Source organism: Myotis daubentonii, chromosome 2, assembly GCF_963259705.1.
Source record: "Myotis daubentonii chromosome 2, mMyoDau2.1, whole genome shotgun sequence".
Lineage (NCBI taxonomy): Eukaryota > Metazoa > Chordata > Mammalia > Chiroptera > Vespertilionidae > Myotis > Myotis daubentonii.
The window spans coordinates 130,704,340-130,717,673 of record NC_081841.1 but is presented as its reverse complement, the minus strand read 5'-3'; the positions used below and the strand labels follow the sequence as shown (position 1 = coordinate 130,717,673).

The 13,334-nt window shown below is 40.2% G+C and overlaps 1 protein-coding gene across 3 annotated transcripts in view; it reads left to right on the top strand.

The window, feature by feature from the left end:
* The window catches only part of RNASEH2B (ribonuclease H2 subunit B), a 101,064-nt gene that overhangs the window by 27,129 nt on the left and 60,601 nt on the right, over positions 1 to 13,334 (top strand). For all 3 annotated transcript variants that reach the window (XM_059684563.1, XM_059684562.1, XM_059684561.1), the window contains exons 2-5: positions 1,377 to 1,448; positions 3,866 to 3,973; positions 6,181 to 6,257; positions 10,716 to 10,830. In XM_059684563.1, coding sequence (XP_059540546.1) covers positions 1,377 to 1,448; positions 3,866 to 3,973; positions 6,181 to 6,257; positions 10,716 to 10,830 — 372 coding nt within the window. The remainder of the gene's footprint in view (positions 1 to 1,376; positions 1,449 to 3,865; positions 3,974 to 6,180; positions 6,258 to 10,715; positions 10,831 to 13,334) is intronic.

The window sequence follows — 13,334 nt, the reverse complement described above, 5'->3', positions numbered from 1 at the left end:
TATAGAAACAAATTAATGGATCAAAATAGAATATACATTGACAGACTTATAAATGTGTTTTAGCATAAAGGAATTATTTTAATGGTGGGTCATTCAGTAGATGGTGTTGGTATAATTGAATAACTCATTGAAAAAAAAAATTAGATTTGGATCTCCTTCCCATATCTTACCAGTATACCCAGATATGTTCCAGATATGTTAAAGAAAGAAAATATAATCTTGAAATCAAGAAGGCCTTTCTAAGTATGACATAAACAGAATTCCTATTCTTACTGTATAAAGACTCCTCATAAAGTAGTAGAAGAAAGATGAATACCCCCAATAGAAAAGTGGGCAGAGGACAAGGTTAGGTAATCACAATTAGGGGCAAAAAATATAAATGTTCAGGAAATATTTATTTTTAAAATGTTTTATTTCATAATGATAATTAAAATAATAATTATCATAACTATATTATGTGTTTCTGTTTGAATATGTTAAGAGCTTTCAGCAGATTAGTTTAATCCATTCAAAGGCAAGTATATATGTTATCATTTTATTAATGTGACAATTGAGACAGGACATGAAGAACCTTGCCCAAAGCAACAAAGTTATCAAGTGGTTGAGTCAAGGTTATAACTCAGGCCATCTGACTTAGAGTCCTGTTCTTCATCACCTCTCAAAGAAATAAATTAAAATGACCTAAAACCCCACTGCACTTCTCAGAGAAATTGTTAATTTGCTCAAGATCACACAGCTCCTAAACAATAGAATCCTATCTATTAAAGATTGAATATGCTAATTGACCCTCATGCCATTGAAAAGGTGGCGGCACCCACAGCCAATAAGGAGGAAATATGCTAATTGATTGCCATGCCCTCAAAGATGGCAGCGCCCAGTCCCCTCAGACCCACTTGGGCGGCAGGCACACGGCAATGCTGGGTCTGCTCCCAGGTGGGCCCAGCCGCTCTGTGCGCCTGCCTCCAGAGTCCCCCAGTCCCTTCAGTCCCTGAGCCACCCAGGGCCAGCCCGAGGCACAGGCAAGCCTCAGATGGTGGCTGCCCAGCCACCCAGGGCCACCCGAGGCTCAGGTAACCAGGGCTGCCTAAGGCTTGCGCTGCTGGCAGTGGCAGCAGCAGAGGTGTGATGGGGTGTCGCCTTCCCCTGATCGCCAGGTCGCCTCCCACCCCTGAGGGCTCCCGGACTGTGAGAGGGGGCAGCCTCCCCCCCCCCCCCACCCCGCTCCAGTGCATGAATTTTCATGCACTGGGCCTCTAGTTGAGTTATAAATAATAGAAAGAAAAATGATGTAAATAGAAGAAACAAAATCAGGGTGAAGTAAATTAGAAGAACAAAAAGCAAATATCTTATTTAACAAGCTCACCGTTTCTTTTCAGAATATTTAAAAGATGCTTCCAAGAAGATGAAAAGTGGGCTTATATTTGTAAAATTGGTTAACCCATGTTCAGGTAAGCTCCCTTTCCCTCCCCTGCAATAATAGTAATTGAATTTTTTTTTTTTTTTTTTTTTTTTACATTGTATGTACTTATTTGCCTTTGTATTTTGTTCTAACTCAGCGGTTCTCAACCTGTGGGTCACAACCCCTTTGGCGGTCGAACGACCCTTTCACAGGGGTCGCCTAAGACCATCCTGCATATCAGATATTTACAATACGATTCATAACAGTAGCAACATTACAGTTATGAAGTAGCAACGAAAATAATTTTATGGTTGGGTCACAACGTGAGGAACTGTATTTAAAGGGCCAGAAGGTTGAGAACCACTGTCTAACTGAATAGCTTTTTAATGTAAAATGGCATTACCTTGTGAACAAAGTAAGTTATTGACAAAAAATGTATGTACTTATTTGCCTTTGTATTTTGTTCTAACTGAATAGCTTTTTAATGTAAAATGGCATTACCTCGTGACCAAAGTAAACTATTGGCATTACTAGTCTTCTCCAGATGATTCACTGGACCTAAACATTTTTTATTTATCCTTATAATTTTAATCCATAGACCTGTTTATCAGAAATGATGGCAAAACATAGTAGCATATTTGATTTCTGTCTGAGCTTTTCTTAGAGTAGTTAGGCTCCTATACAGTAAAATATATAGGGGTTCAAAAAAGGCTTTTACCCGAAATGCCAAGATTACAGTGGTTTCATTTTTAGCTGTACTTTCTTTATATTGTTCTGACCAGAAAATAGTACTTTTTTTTTTCCTGTCAAGGGTTGATTTTTTTGTAGCAAAACAATTATATATTACAGAGATACATATTTTATCAGAAGTAATTTTATTTTAACTTTATATTCAGTGTACTTTCTGTTTTATCTTCTAATCTTTAGGCAAAAATATTAAACTATATAATAGATGTGTAGTAAAATTTACCATATTTTTTATCTCTATATGGAATTGTTTTTCCATTAATGTATTTTATAAGATTTACGTTAAAAGGTTATTTTAATTTTATGTTTGAGTAGATGCCTGATACTTAGTAAATTAGAGGATTCTCCTAGTGACTATAATACTGAATATAAAAGTAAAAGAAAGGGGAAACCAGTGGGTAGTACTTTGCTGTTGTTATTGTTGTTGGAAAAATATAAGATAGAAGCAACAAGAGAGGAAAAAATTTCTGGCTTCCTCCAGTTTTCTTTTCTTCTCAAAATGAAATTGAATATAACTTTTCCTCTCTATTATGCATAAGTTGAGGTGAGAAACAATTTTTTCAAGAGAAGTTTTAGGTAGTAGCAAAAGTTCTAAAGCATTTAACAAAAGTAAAGATTCAAAAATGCCAGGCTTCTTGTAAAATTTCTTTGTTATCTAAATGTCCATAGACAACAGAAGTTTGAACCAGTGTTTGTATTTGTTGCATTGACTAGGGAAAACGAAAGGCTAAGACTTGTTGAGCATTTATTCTGTGCTAAGTACTGTACTGTTTTAAGAGCTTCGCATGTATTACCTTTTTAATCCTTATAAAAAACCCTGTGAGGTAGGCTCACGGTTGTTCCCATTTAACCGATATGGAAACAGCAGTGCAGAAAGGTTTATATAACTTCACCAAGGGCGCAGGCCCAGCATGTGATAGAGATAGATTCAAAGTCCTTGATTTCTTTGTGTTTAGAAAAAAAATTTCATGCATTAAAGGGCCTCTGCCTTTCTCACACAGAGCTGGCCTTCAGGGTCGGCAGGCTCAGTCCCGTTCTTGGTCCCTTTGTGTAATGTAAGGCACACGCTGCCCTGGAGTCTGGGACCAGTGTGTCAGCTCAGTTCATTTGCTGAACCATTAGATTTGGGTAGTTTGAGAATGGATTTTCCTTCCTGGTCCAATGGAGGATTCAGTAAGAGGCTGTTTAACAGTTTAAGATAAATAGTTTGCCTTTTATTATTTACTAGAGGCCCAGTGCATGAAATTCTTGCACTCGGGGGGAGGTCCCTCAGCCTGGCCTGTGACTTGTCACAGTCCGAGAGCCCTCAGGGGGAGCGGGCCGAAGTCAGCAATCGGACATTCTTAGCGCTGTTGCGCTTGCCAGCCGTGAGCCGGCTTCTGGCTGAGTGGCACTTTACCTGTGGGAGCGAACTGACCACCAGGGGGCAGCTCCTGTGTTGAGCGTCTGTCCTCTGGTGGTAAGTGCATGTCATAGTGACCGGTTGATTTGCATATTAGCCTTTTATTATATAGGATTGGTTTAAGTTCAGCGAGGATTATAAGGCTGGAAAACAAGCATTTGTATATAATAGTGTAAGCTTTCCTTGGAGTCAGTTTGTATAGAATATATGTCTATGTATGTTTATGTTTATATTAGGGACATTCCTCAAAACAATTGGGTAGTCTTTTGATCTTTTTTGTGTGAAAACGTGCAAATAAAAAACATTTGTCTTAACAGGGGAAGGAGCCCTTTACTTGTTCAATATGTGTCTACAACAGCTGTTTGAAATAAAAGTTTTCAAGGAAAAACACCATTCTTGGTTTATAAATCAATCAGTTCAATCAGGTAAGCGACTAATGTATATATTTCCCTTAACTAAACAATATACTTCAGCATTTTTATCCTTCACAGGCGAACAAGTCTGTCCTCCTGTTTTAGAGTCTGGTCAATGGTTGTTTTCTTTTTTGGCACCAGAGCAGGGTTTAATCAAGGAGAAAGGAAAAATAATTTGAGCAAGTTATATCAATACCTATGTATCTTAAATGATAGGTACTTTTTACCCAACGAATTTAAAACACTAACATCTTTTCAGAAGGTAGGTGACCTTTGTACCATGGAGTGCACATTGTCTTGACCAGAAACTCTTTGCTCTTCTCTTAGCCACATTTGTGGCTTTTCAAGTTTTTAACATCTTATTTCCTTGAAAATGGATACTGATATAGCTTCTAAAATAGAATAGAATCTAACAAAGTTTTTTTAATGCTTTATTATATAAATTACTACTGCCACCCCTCCCCCCAAACACACACACACCCAACACCAAAGTTATATATTTTTTTAATGTTCCTTTAATTTGGAGTAGTATTGACTCAGAGGGAAAAAGGATACCACATGTTTTTTTGATGGTTCTGAGAGGGAGGATGTGGAGTGGTGTGGGGAGCCATGGGATAGTTGAGGCACTCTGCATTCCCTGCCTGTTCTCTCATCGTTTCCAGAGAGTGCTGCTTTCTGTTGACTGTGTATGTGGCTGCGCCTTGCTAAGGTAGAAAGGTCACTTTGCCTTTCTTCTAAGACATTCCAAAAAAGGGTTTCATGCTGCTGATAAATTCCAAATACCTATGTGTATGAGAAGAATTAAAGTGGTTTTTAGTTGCCAAAATGCAATGGTAGTCTGTGTATAGTCTGGTAGTTGGAATATAGATATTCCCTTCTGTTGTTGCTGCTGTGCTATTCATTTGGCAGTATATGAGAGTTCCAATTTCTAATGTAATACGTATATTTGCAGTTGGGTCTAGCTAGATAGGCAGAGTAGTATCCAGATAAAACTGGAAAATATTGCTCATCTCCCCTAGACTGAGTTGTTAACCTGTTTGTTTGTTTGTTTGTTTGTTTAGTAGTTTTAGGTTCACAGCAAAAATACCTGCTTTTTTCATTATTGTCTTCTTTATAAATTTAACCTTAAAGAGCTGTTTTTAAGAATAGTCACCAGGATATTGTTTTGGATCTAGAAACCTACTCATAAAATGAACTTAGAGAACCCAATGGGTTGTTTTTATAAACTTTTACTTTAAAAAAATAGTCAACTAATATCATAATATGAAATTACTTCTTTAATTTTTTCTTACTATGAAATGGATTCATATATATAATTGAGGGTTAGAATTTCTTGTCTGTATAGTTAGATTGCTCTGTTAGAGAATAAAATTAAGTACCTGTATTTCCTAAAACCAAAATAATAAGTAAGGAGATAATGAATTGTTTATTGTTCCATTTGATGAAATTCCTCTTCTGATTCATGTCTGTGGAAGAGGAAGTTGGGGAATCTTGGAGAGGAGTGTGATAGAGGAAAGACAAGCAAGGAGTAATTATGCTAGTTTGTGTGATTTGTCTTTTTCTTTCAGCTTGGAGAGCACCATTAATCTTACTGGAGTTTCCAGTTTCTGGTGTGCAATCTTGTTAGACTCCTGCCCTCTTACCTTTTTTTGGGGGGGCGGGGGGGGGGGAAGGGATGGGGTAGTGTCTGCGGTGTGTTACAACCTTCTGAGCTCTGAGTCATTAGCAATGCAGAGCAGTGAGCCCACAGACCAGAGAAGAAGCTCTGTATAGAGAGAATATTGCTTTCCCATGGCTTTATCCTCAGAAGCACAGGAAATTACATTTTACTGCAGCTTTACAGATAGACTTGTATAGGTTTCCTATGTTTGCATGGTTCATATTCTATTTATATTTCCCCCAATCCTTGTTTTTTGGGGGCAGTGGGGAGGACCTCTGTTAAAAGTTATTTTGAAAGAGAAATGGAAAGTTAAAGATTGATTTCAGTGTCTTGGGTCTCATCTACACACAGAAATTTGAAGGTCTCTAGAGTAAAATTTTATGGGCCACATTCTGCCTTTTGAGAGACACATAGAATCTTGGGCTTGTATAAGAAGAGCTTCTATATTTAGAATTTCACATATAGTTTTCAATAAATCGTTTCCACTTTAGGATTAAGGTGAAATGACTAAATTGTCTTTTCAGACATTAATTTCCTTTGTTCTCTTTTTAATCTATAGGAGGTCTTCTCCACTTTGTTACACCCATGGACCCTCTATTTCTGCTCCTCCACTACCTTATAAAGGCTGATAAAGAGGTAAGTTTCCCAGTTTGAGAATATAACAGTGAGGAAACAGAATAGATTTTTTTTTTTTTTTGCTTGATCTCCTCTCTCTCCTTTAAATGATCAAAATGTAGATTCCTCACAATCAGATTTAGATAGGTTGATATAGAACATGTATATCACGTGTGCTGGTATGGATTAGCAAGACCTGAGAACTGCTACCTTAATCTTGGACCAGTATACCTGGGATTTCTGAGCACTGCTTGACCCTCTAATGCTGTCTATGTGCCTTACTTGTTTGGCACAACCTAGCAATGGAAGATTTTATTAAGTACTCAGTAGTTTTTAAACATAGTACAAATGTTAAGAAATTGATCTCAAGTCTTAAGAGAAGAAAGAAGATAATAGCTTTTTTCATTTTATTATTTGTGAGAAACCGCAAATTAGGTGAACTGGGGCATGTTTAGTAAAAAACCTCGTTAATGGGGAAACTCTAGTTGAGACTTAATTCAGATTTACCTTAAAATTTACCTTGAGACAGGGTTTATTAATAGTAATAATTTCAGGCATAGGTCCTGAAACATTTTGATCTACGATACCTTTACACTCTTGAAAATTATTAAGGATACCAAAGAGCTTTTTGTTCCTGTGGGTTTTATCTATTAATATTTTAAAAATTAGAAATTAAAACTGAGAAATTTAGAAAATAATGTTATTAATTTATTTTTAAATAAAAATAACAAGCCCAGTACATGTTAACATAAATAACACATTTTCAATGAAACAAACAAAATTTCAATTTCAATAAAATTCAGTGACGAGTGTGGCATTATTTTACATTTTTGCAAGTCTCTTTGATGTGTGGCTTAATAGAAGAAAACTGGATTCTCATATCTGCTTCTGCATTCTGTTACATTCTTTTGGTGAAAGTATATGATGAATATGCAGCCTTTCACAGATATGTAGTCAGAAAAGGGACAAATAGTATAATAGCCTTTTCAGATAATTGTGGCTGTTCTTCTTTGACACTCTTCTAGAAATCAACAGGCATAATTTCTTAAAAGTCAGTTGCAGTGTGGAATCTGAAACCTTGTCCGTAACTCTCCATGCTCTGTTACATGAAAAGCTATTGGTCTGTCTTGCACTAAGAATGGATCTTTTACTCATGTGTAACTTTGGAAAGTATTGTTTCACTGAAGTATGCTGATTTTCCAAATGTTGACACATCTCATTACACACACGCACACATAAACCTTTGTTGATAGCATCACTGATCTTATCAGAAAACTTAGGTATTGGGAAGCTGTCATAATGACAGATACAAATTTTCTACAATTCTAATTTTTGCTTTAAGTTAACATTTTATCATTGGCTACAAGTACTGTCATTCTTTCCCTTGAAGTGACAGGTTCACTTCATTTATGTTCTACCAAATATCCAAATCTGAATCACCATAGTTGGTAGCGGGTTTTTGTTGTTGTTGTTGTTTTCAGGTAAAAATGGTATCCACGAAAAAAGCAGCTAGTTCAGCTTGCAACAGTCCTGCACCTTCCCTGGCAGCCTTAGCACTTTAGCAAAACTTTACTTTCATCACACCAAGTATTTAAAAGATTTGCACTTGAGTCAAGATTTAAATAAAAGCTTCTACTTTTTATCAAGCATGTCCTTAAGTGAAACTGGCCAGTTTTTACTGCTTGTGTATGGCAGTGAAGAATTTAGTGGTTGCCAGGATAGTTTGTTCTCACCACCCTAACCAATGGATGCTGAGGAGCCAGCAGTTTTACCCACCTTTGCATTGGAATCTTCAGTGCAAATGTCAACACGGTGGAAACACAGATAGCATCGTAGCAATATTATGAAAATAGCTTTGAGCATATGTGTCCTCTGAAAGGATACTGGGGACTCCCAGGGTTCTACCAACCCTCAATTTGAAAGTCTTTGAACAATTTTAAGGAATAAGTGTTGTTTAAACTGCTGAGAAGAATCTGTTGTGGGTTTTTTTCATTCTAATGTTTGCATATAGTTTAAATGCTTATGGCTTTCATTATAAACTATCTTTCTTTTCTCAAATACTAAAAATGCCTTTTAAAGTAACCAATGAGGTGTTTAGGTATTTTCTTCCTTACATTTTAGACATGATCTTTTCTTATTTCAGTAAAAAAAAAAAATATTGGTACGCACTTTTAAAATGTTGACTTATTCTTTTTTAATCATAAGATTTATTTTAGCATCAGAAGAAATAATTTTTTATTCTAGCTATCCCAAAGCAAGTATTCAAAGCAAGTTACTTATTACATTTCCTTTTTATGTATATACTAGAGGCCCAGTGCACGAATTCATGCATGGATGGGGTCCCTTGGCCTGGCCGGCATCAGGGCTGTCTGGGGGAAGGGACTGTGGGAGGTAGGTTGGCTGTGGGAGTGCACTGACCACCAGGGGGCAGCTTCTGCATTGAATGTCTACCCCCTGGTGGTCATGTGCGTCATAGCAACCAGTCATTCAGTTGACCGGTCATAATGGTCACTTAGGCTTTTAGTATATATATAGACTAGAGGCCCAGTGCACAAAACTCGTGAATGGGGGAAGGGTCCCCTCAGCCCAACCTGCACCCTGTCCAATCCAGGATCCCTTGGGGGATGTCTGAATTTCGAGGATTGGGCCTAAACCAGAAGTCGGACATCCCTCTCATAATCCTGGACCGCTGGCTCCTAATCGCTCACCTTCCTGCCTGCCTGGTTGCCCCTAATTGCCCCCCCTGCTGGCCTGATCGCCCCTAACTGCCCTCCCTGCTGGTCTGGTCACCCCCAACTGCCCTCTCCCTGCCGGCCTGGTCACTCCTAACTGCCCCCCCCCGCCGGCCTGATCACCCCTTACTGCCCCCTCCTGCCGGCCTGGTTGCCCCCAACTGCCCCCCCTCTGCTGGCCTTGTGGCCCCCAACTACCCCCTCTGCTGGCCTGGTCACCCCCGACTGCCCCCCCACTGGCCAAGTCACTCCTCACTGCCCCCCTGCCAGCCTAATTGCCCCCAACTGTCCCCCCTGCTGGCCTGATCACTCCTAACTGCCCCCACTGCCAACCTGGTCGCCTCTTACTCCCCACCCCCACTGGCCTGGTTGCCCCCAGCTGCCCCCCTCTGCTGGCCTGGTTGCCCCTAACTGCCCCCCCCCACCGGCCTGGTCGCCCCTCATGGCGCCCCACCAGCCTGGTTGCCCCCTGCTGTTCAGTCATTTGGTTGTCCCTCACCAACCCCCCTACTGGCCTGGTCGTAGGCAGCCATCTTGTAATGGCATGAGGTTTAATTTGCATATTACCTCTTTATTATATAGGATGGTAAAGAAAAAAGAAATGAAGCATTAATTTTGAAATTATATTATGACTGTGTAGTAGTCCATTACATATATGTAGAATATTGTTTTAAGGTAAATATTTAAAATGTTGATCATGGAAGAATATAAATTAAGATAGAAATCTAAAGACAGTAAGACTTAGGAAATCTGTGAATTATTTTTACTGTCTGAAGAAAAAAGAGAACATTTAAATTGAGGGACTTTTTGCCACTTGTTAACCTAAATGACAGCATGACCAGCTATCACACATGCTACTGAATGAATGAGAAGCTTTTACCCTTAAAACAAAGAAAGCTGTATTTGCAGAAAGAAAACTGATCAGACACAGGTTTTCTGTCTTCACGTGGAACTGTCATTAACACAGAAAGTAGAGTGAGCTAGAAGTGGGATATGAGCAAAACCATATACCTTTACAAAGTCTGATATCCCTAAGTCAGGTGACTAATAACTTAGACTTCTCTCCAGGCCACAAGTAAAGTTCAGAAAAACTAGATCTGATTGAGAAGAAGGATGATCCGGATTTCTGTGTCCTGCACTTGGCTACCAGGCCACATACACTTATCAAGCTGAGCCTGATTTAATGTGTCTGCAAGTTCTTATATTCATCCTCCTATCTCTTCTTTCCTTATGGTCTAAATTTGGAAGCATTGTCAGACATCTGTGACAGGAGTAGATTCACTTTTGCTATGTTTCTTTTTTTGTGTGGTATTTAAAGCACTGGAGATGTGAGGAGGGGAGAGGAGAGGTACGCGCTGGGCTTGATCTAGGCTTATTTCTGGATTATGGTCAGGACTCCTGCTCTGTAACATCAGCTGGTTCTTTTTCAAATTAAATGGGTTAGACCAGCCTCAGGTAATCTACCATCTTTGCAAGTTTCCATAACTTCCAGTACTTTTCCAGAATTTTGTTGCCCAGTTTTATCCAGTTATTGTACTCATGAGGTAGAAACTCTTTTAAGGGCTTCCTAAAGGGAGCCGAGAGTCAGTTCTGGAGCCTGTCCCAATTTAGGGATTCCTTAGGTGAACAAGTGACTTTGAACTTAGTTTAAAAGTCCAGTTATGAGGTAATGTATCTTTTTTTTTTTAATGTGTGGATTTATTGACTGGTGTGCTTGCATTCTTACTGACTAAAGTCTTTTTTTCAGGGAAAGTTCCAGCCTCTAGATCAAGTTGTGGTGGATGATATGTTTCCGAATTGCATCTTGTTGCTGAAACTTCCTGAACTTGAGAAGTTACTTCAACATGTGACAGAGGGAAAAGGTAGGATACAGCCTTTGAAATCAGGCTGATGGCTACTGGAAAGGCGGGCGCCTGTCTGAGAATGGAGCTGTGTGAAGGCCCACTGAGTGTAATGCTTATTCTGTGTGGGTCATAGGGGAAACTGTCATTCAGATTTTGCGCCCCGTTGTTAACATTCCAACCAGCAAAATGTGGTGGCTTGTCTCTTACAGGACCAGGATTCGCAAGGCTTGGGCTTTGGTCTCAGTTCTTTGAATTAGTTTGTGACTTTAACTGCTTTGTTACTCAGCTTTCTAATTTGTAAAATGACATAAAATCTATACTTTTATTGATTCAAGAAGCATTTATTGAGCATCTACTAAGAAACATACATTGAGCACTGATGCTAGGCTCTGGCAATACTTATAAATAAGACATTATTCTTTCTCTCATTTAGCTTTGAGTTTGATAGCAGCAAATGACAAGTAAAGCAAACAATAGGGATTAATGGAAGTGAACTCTGGGGTATCTGGGGATGTACAGGATAGGTTTATAACCCGGCCTGGGTTGGGTGGGAATGCAGGTCAGTGAGTACTGTGTTTCTCTCCTTGGAAGGAATGACCTCTAAGTGGAGTCCTGTAGGACACCCATCAGAGTAGCAGCAAAAAAGAGGCATGGGTGTATGGAAAATGTGTCACAATCAATAAATTCCAAGGAGTTCAGAGTGGCCAAAATATAGGATGTCAGGAACGGATTTAGTAAGGAAGAAATGGGGTGGAATATTGGGCAAGGGTTCAGATGGTGAAGGGCATTATATTTGTCTGGACTTTACCTAATGGTACTGGAGTATCAGCAAAAACTTAAGCAGAAAGTACAATAATGTGGAGTATATTGGAGAAGCTGAGGCCAGATTCACAGAGGCCAGTGCAGTGATCCAAAGCAGAGGATGATTGTAGCCTGACTTTACGAGATGGAACTAGAGATAATCAGCAATTTGGAGATAGAACCAACTTCATTTGGTAATTGGATGGTAATCAAGGAGAAGGAGGAGGCAAGGATGACTTCTGGTTTTGTCTCTTGACCAGCAGGTTGTGTAGTGGTAGCATCCTGGAGATAGGAAACATGGTGGGAGGAGCAGGCTGGGGGTAATGAAGAGATGAATTTTAGATATTATTCCCTGGAATTTTGAAAGGAAGAAGTGAGGCAGTGTGTGTGAATGTGTTTTGAATAGTTAGAAATACTATACAAATTTAGCATCAGTGCCCCAAGTAGTTTCAGGGTTAATGTGGAAACCGTACAGGGACCACAACAACAGGCTGATAAGTTGTGGTTGTTTGTGGTCACAGACAGTTTGGCCAACTATGATAGTTCTGGGACCAAGAAAGTGGTGATTCCCAGAAGTGTAAGCTTACAGTGGGAAAGGGGAGAACCTCATTGATTGCATCTTACATTTGAGGGGTCTACTAAATTCACACTTGGCCAGACCTAACGTTCCATTTTGTATCTGAGGGATGTGTGGTGCCAAGGCTTTATCAAAGCAGTCCATTAAACACATTCCCTGATGCTGAGTTTGGCAGGAGATAGCAGTCTTTTTCTGGTGACAAATGTGTAGCTCATAACCATTTCTGAAAGCTAAAGTAATGAGGAATAATTACAATTCATTTTAATTTTGTTAACACAGTTGAAAATACAATTAATTCTTATTATCCAAAATTCTTGTGTTAGCTGTATATGAACAGCTAAATCCAAACCCAGAAACCCAGATTCAGAAAGAGTGCTAATGCACTGGCATTTGTTAGCTACAGACTCTGTTTCAAAGCAAGAGCTTCCGCCTTTCTCATTCCTTCCTTCTTGCACACCAAATCCTTGGCCTCTTATTGAATCACTAGGGGCCCGGTGCACGAAATTCGTGCACTGGGTGTGTGTGTGGGGCGGGGGGGGGGAGTGTCCCTCAGCCCAGCCTGCCCCCTCTCACATACTGGGAGCCCTCAGGCGTTGACCCCCATCACCCTCCGATCGCAGGATCGGCTCCTTGCCCAGGCCTGACACCTCTGGCCTAGGCGTTCGGCCTGGGCAGCGGGGAGCCACAGCTGCAGCGGCCCCGCGATTGTGGGCTTCGCTTTAGGCCCAGGCAAGGGGTCCCTAGCTCCTGGGACTGCCAGCTTCGACCGTGCCCAGCTCCCATCGCTGGCTCCACCCCTACTTCCTGCTATCACTGGCCAGGGCGGAAAAGGCACCTGATTCTCCGATCATGGCTGGGGGGCAGGGCAAAGGCGGCCCCAGGGCCGCCTTTGCCCTGCCCCCCAGCTCTTAGCTCCCCCCTGGGTTTCCGATCACTGTCAGTGGCAGGGGGCTTCTTCCTGCTTTCCCTTTCGCCTCCCTGCATTGTGCCTACATATGCAAATTAACCGCCATCTTGTTGGCAGTTAACTGCCAATCTTAGTTGGCAGTTAATTTGCATATAGCCCTGATTAGCCAATGAAAAGGGTATCGTCGTACGCCAATTACCATTTTTCTCTTTTATTAGTGTAGATTATCTGAATTTC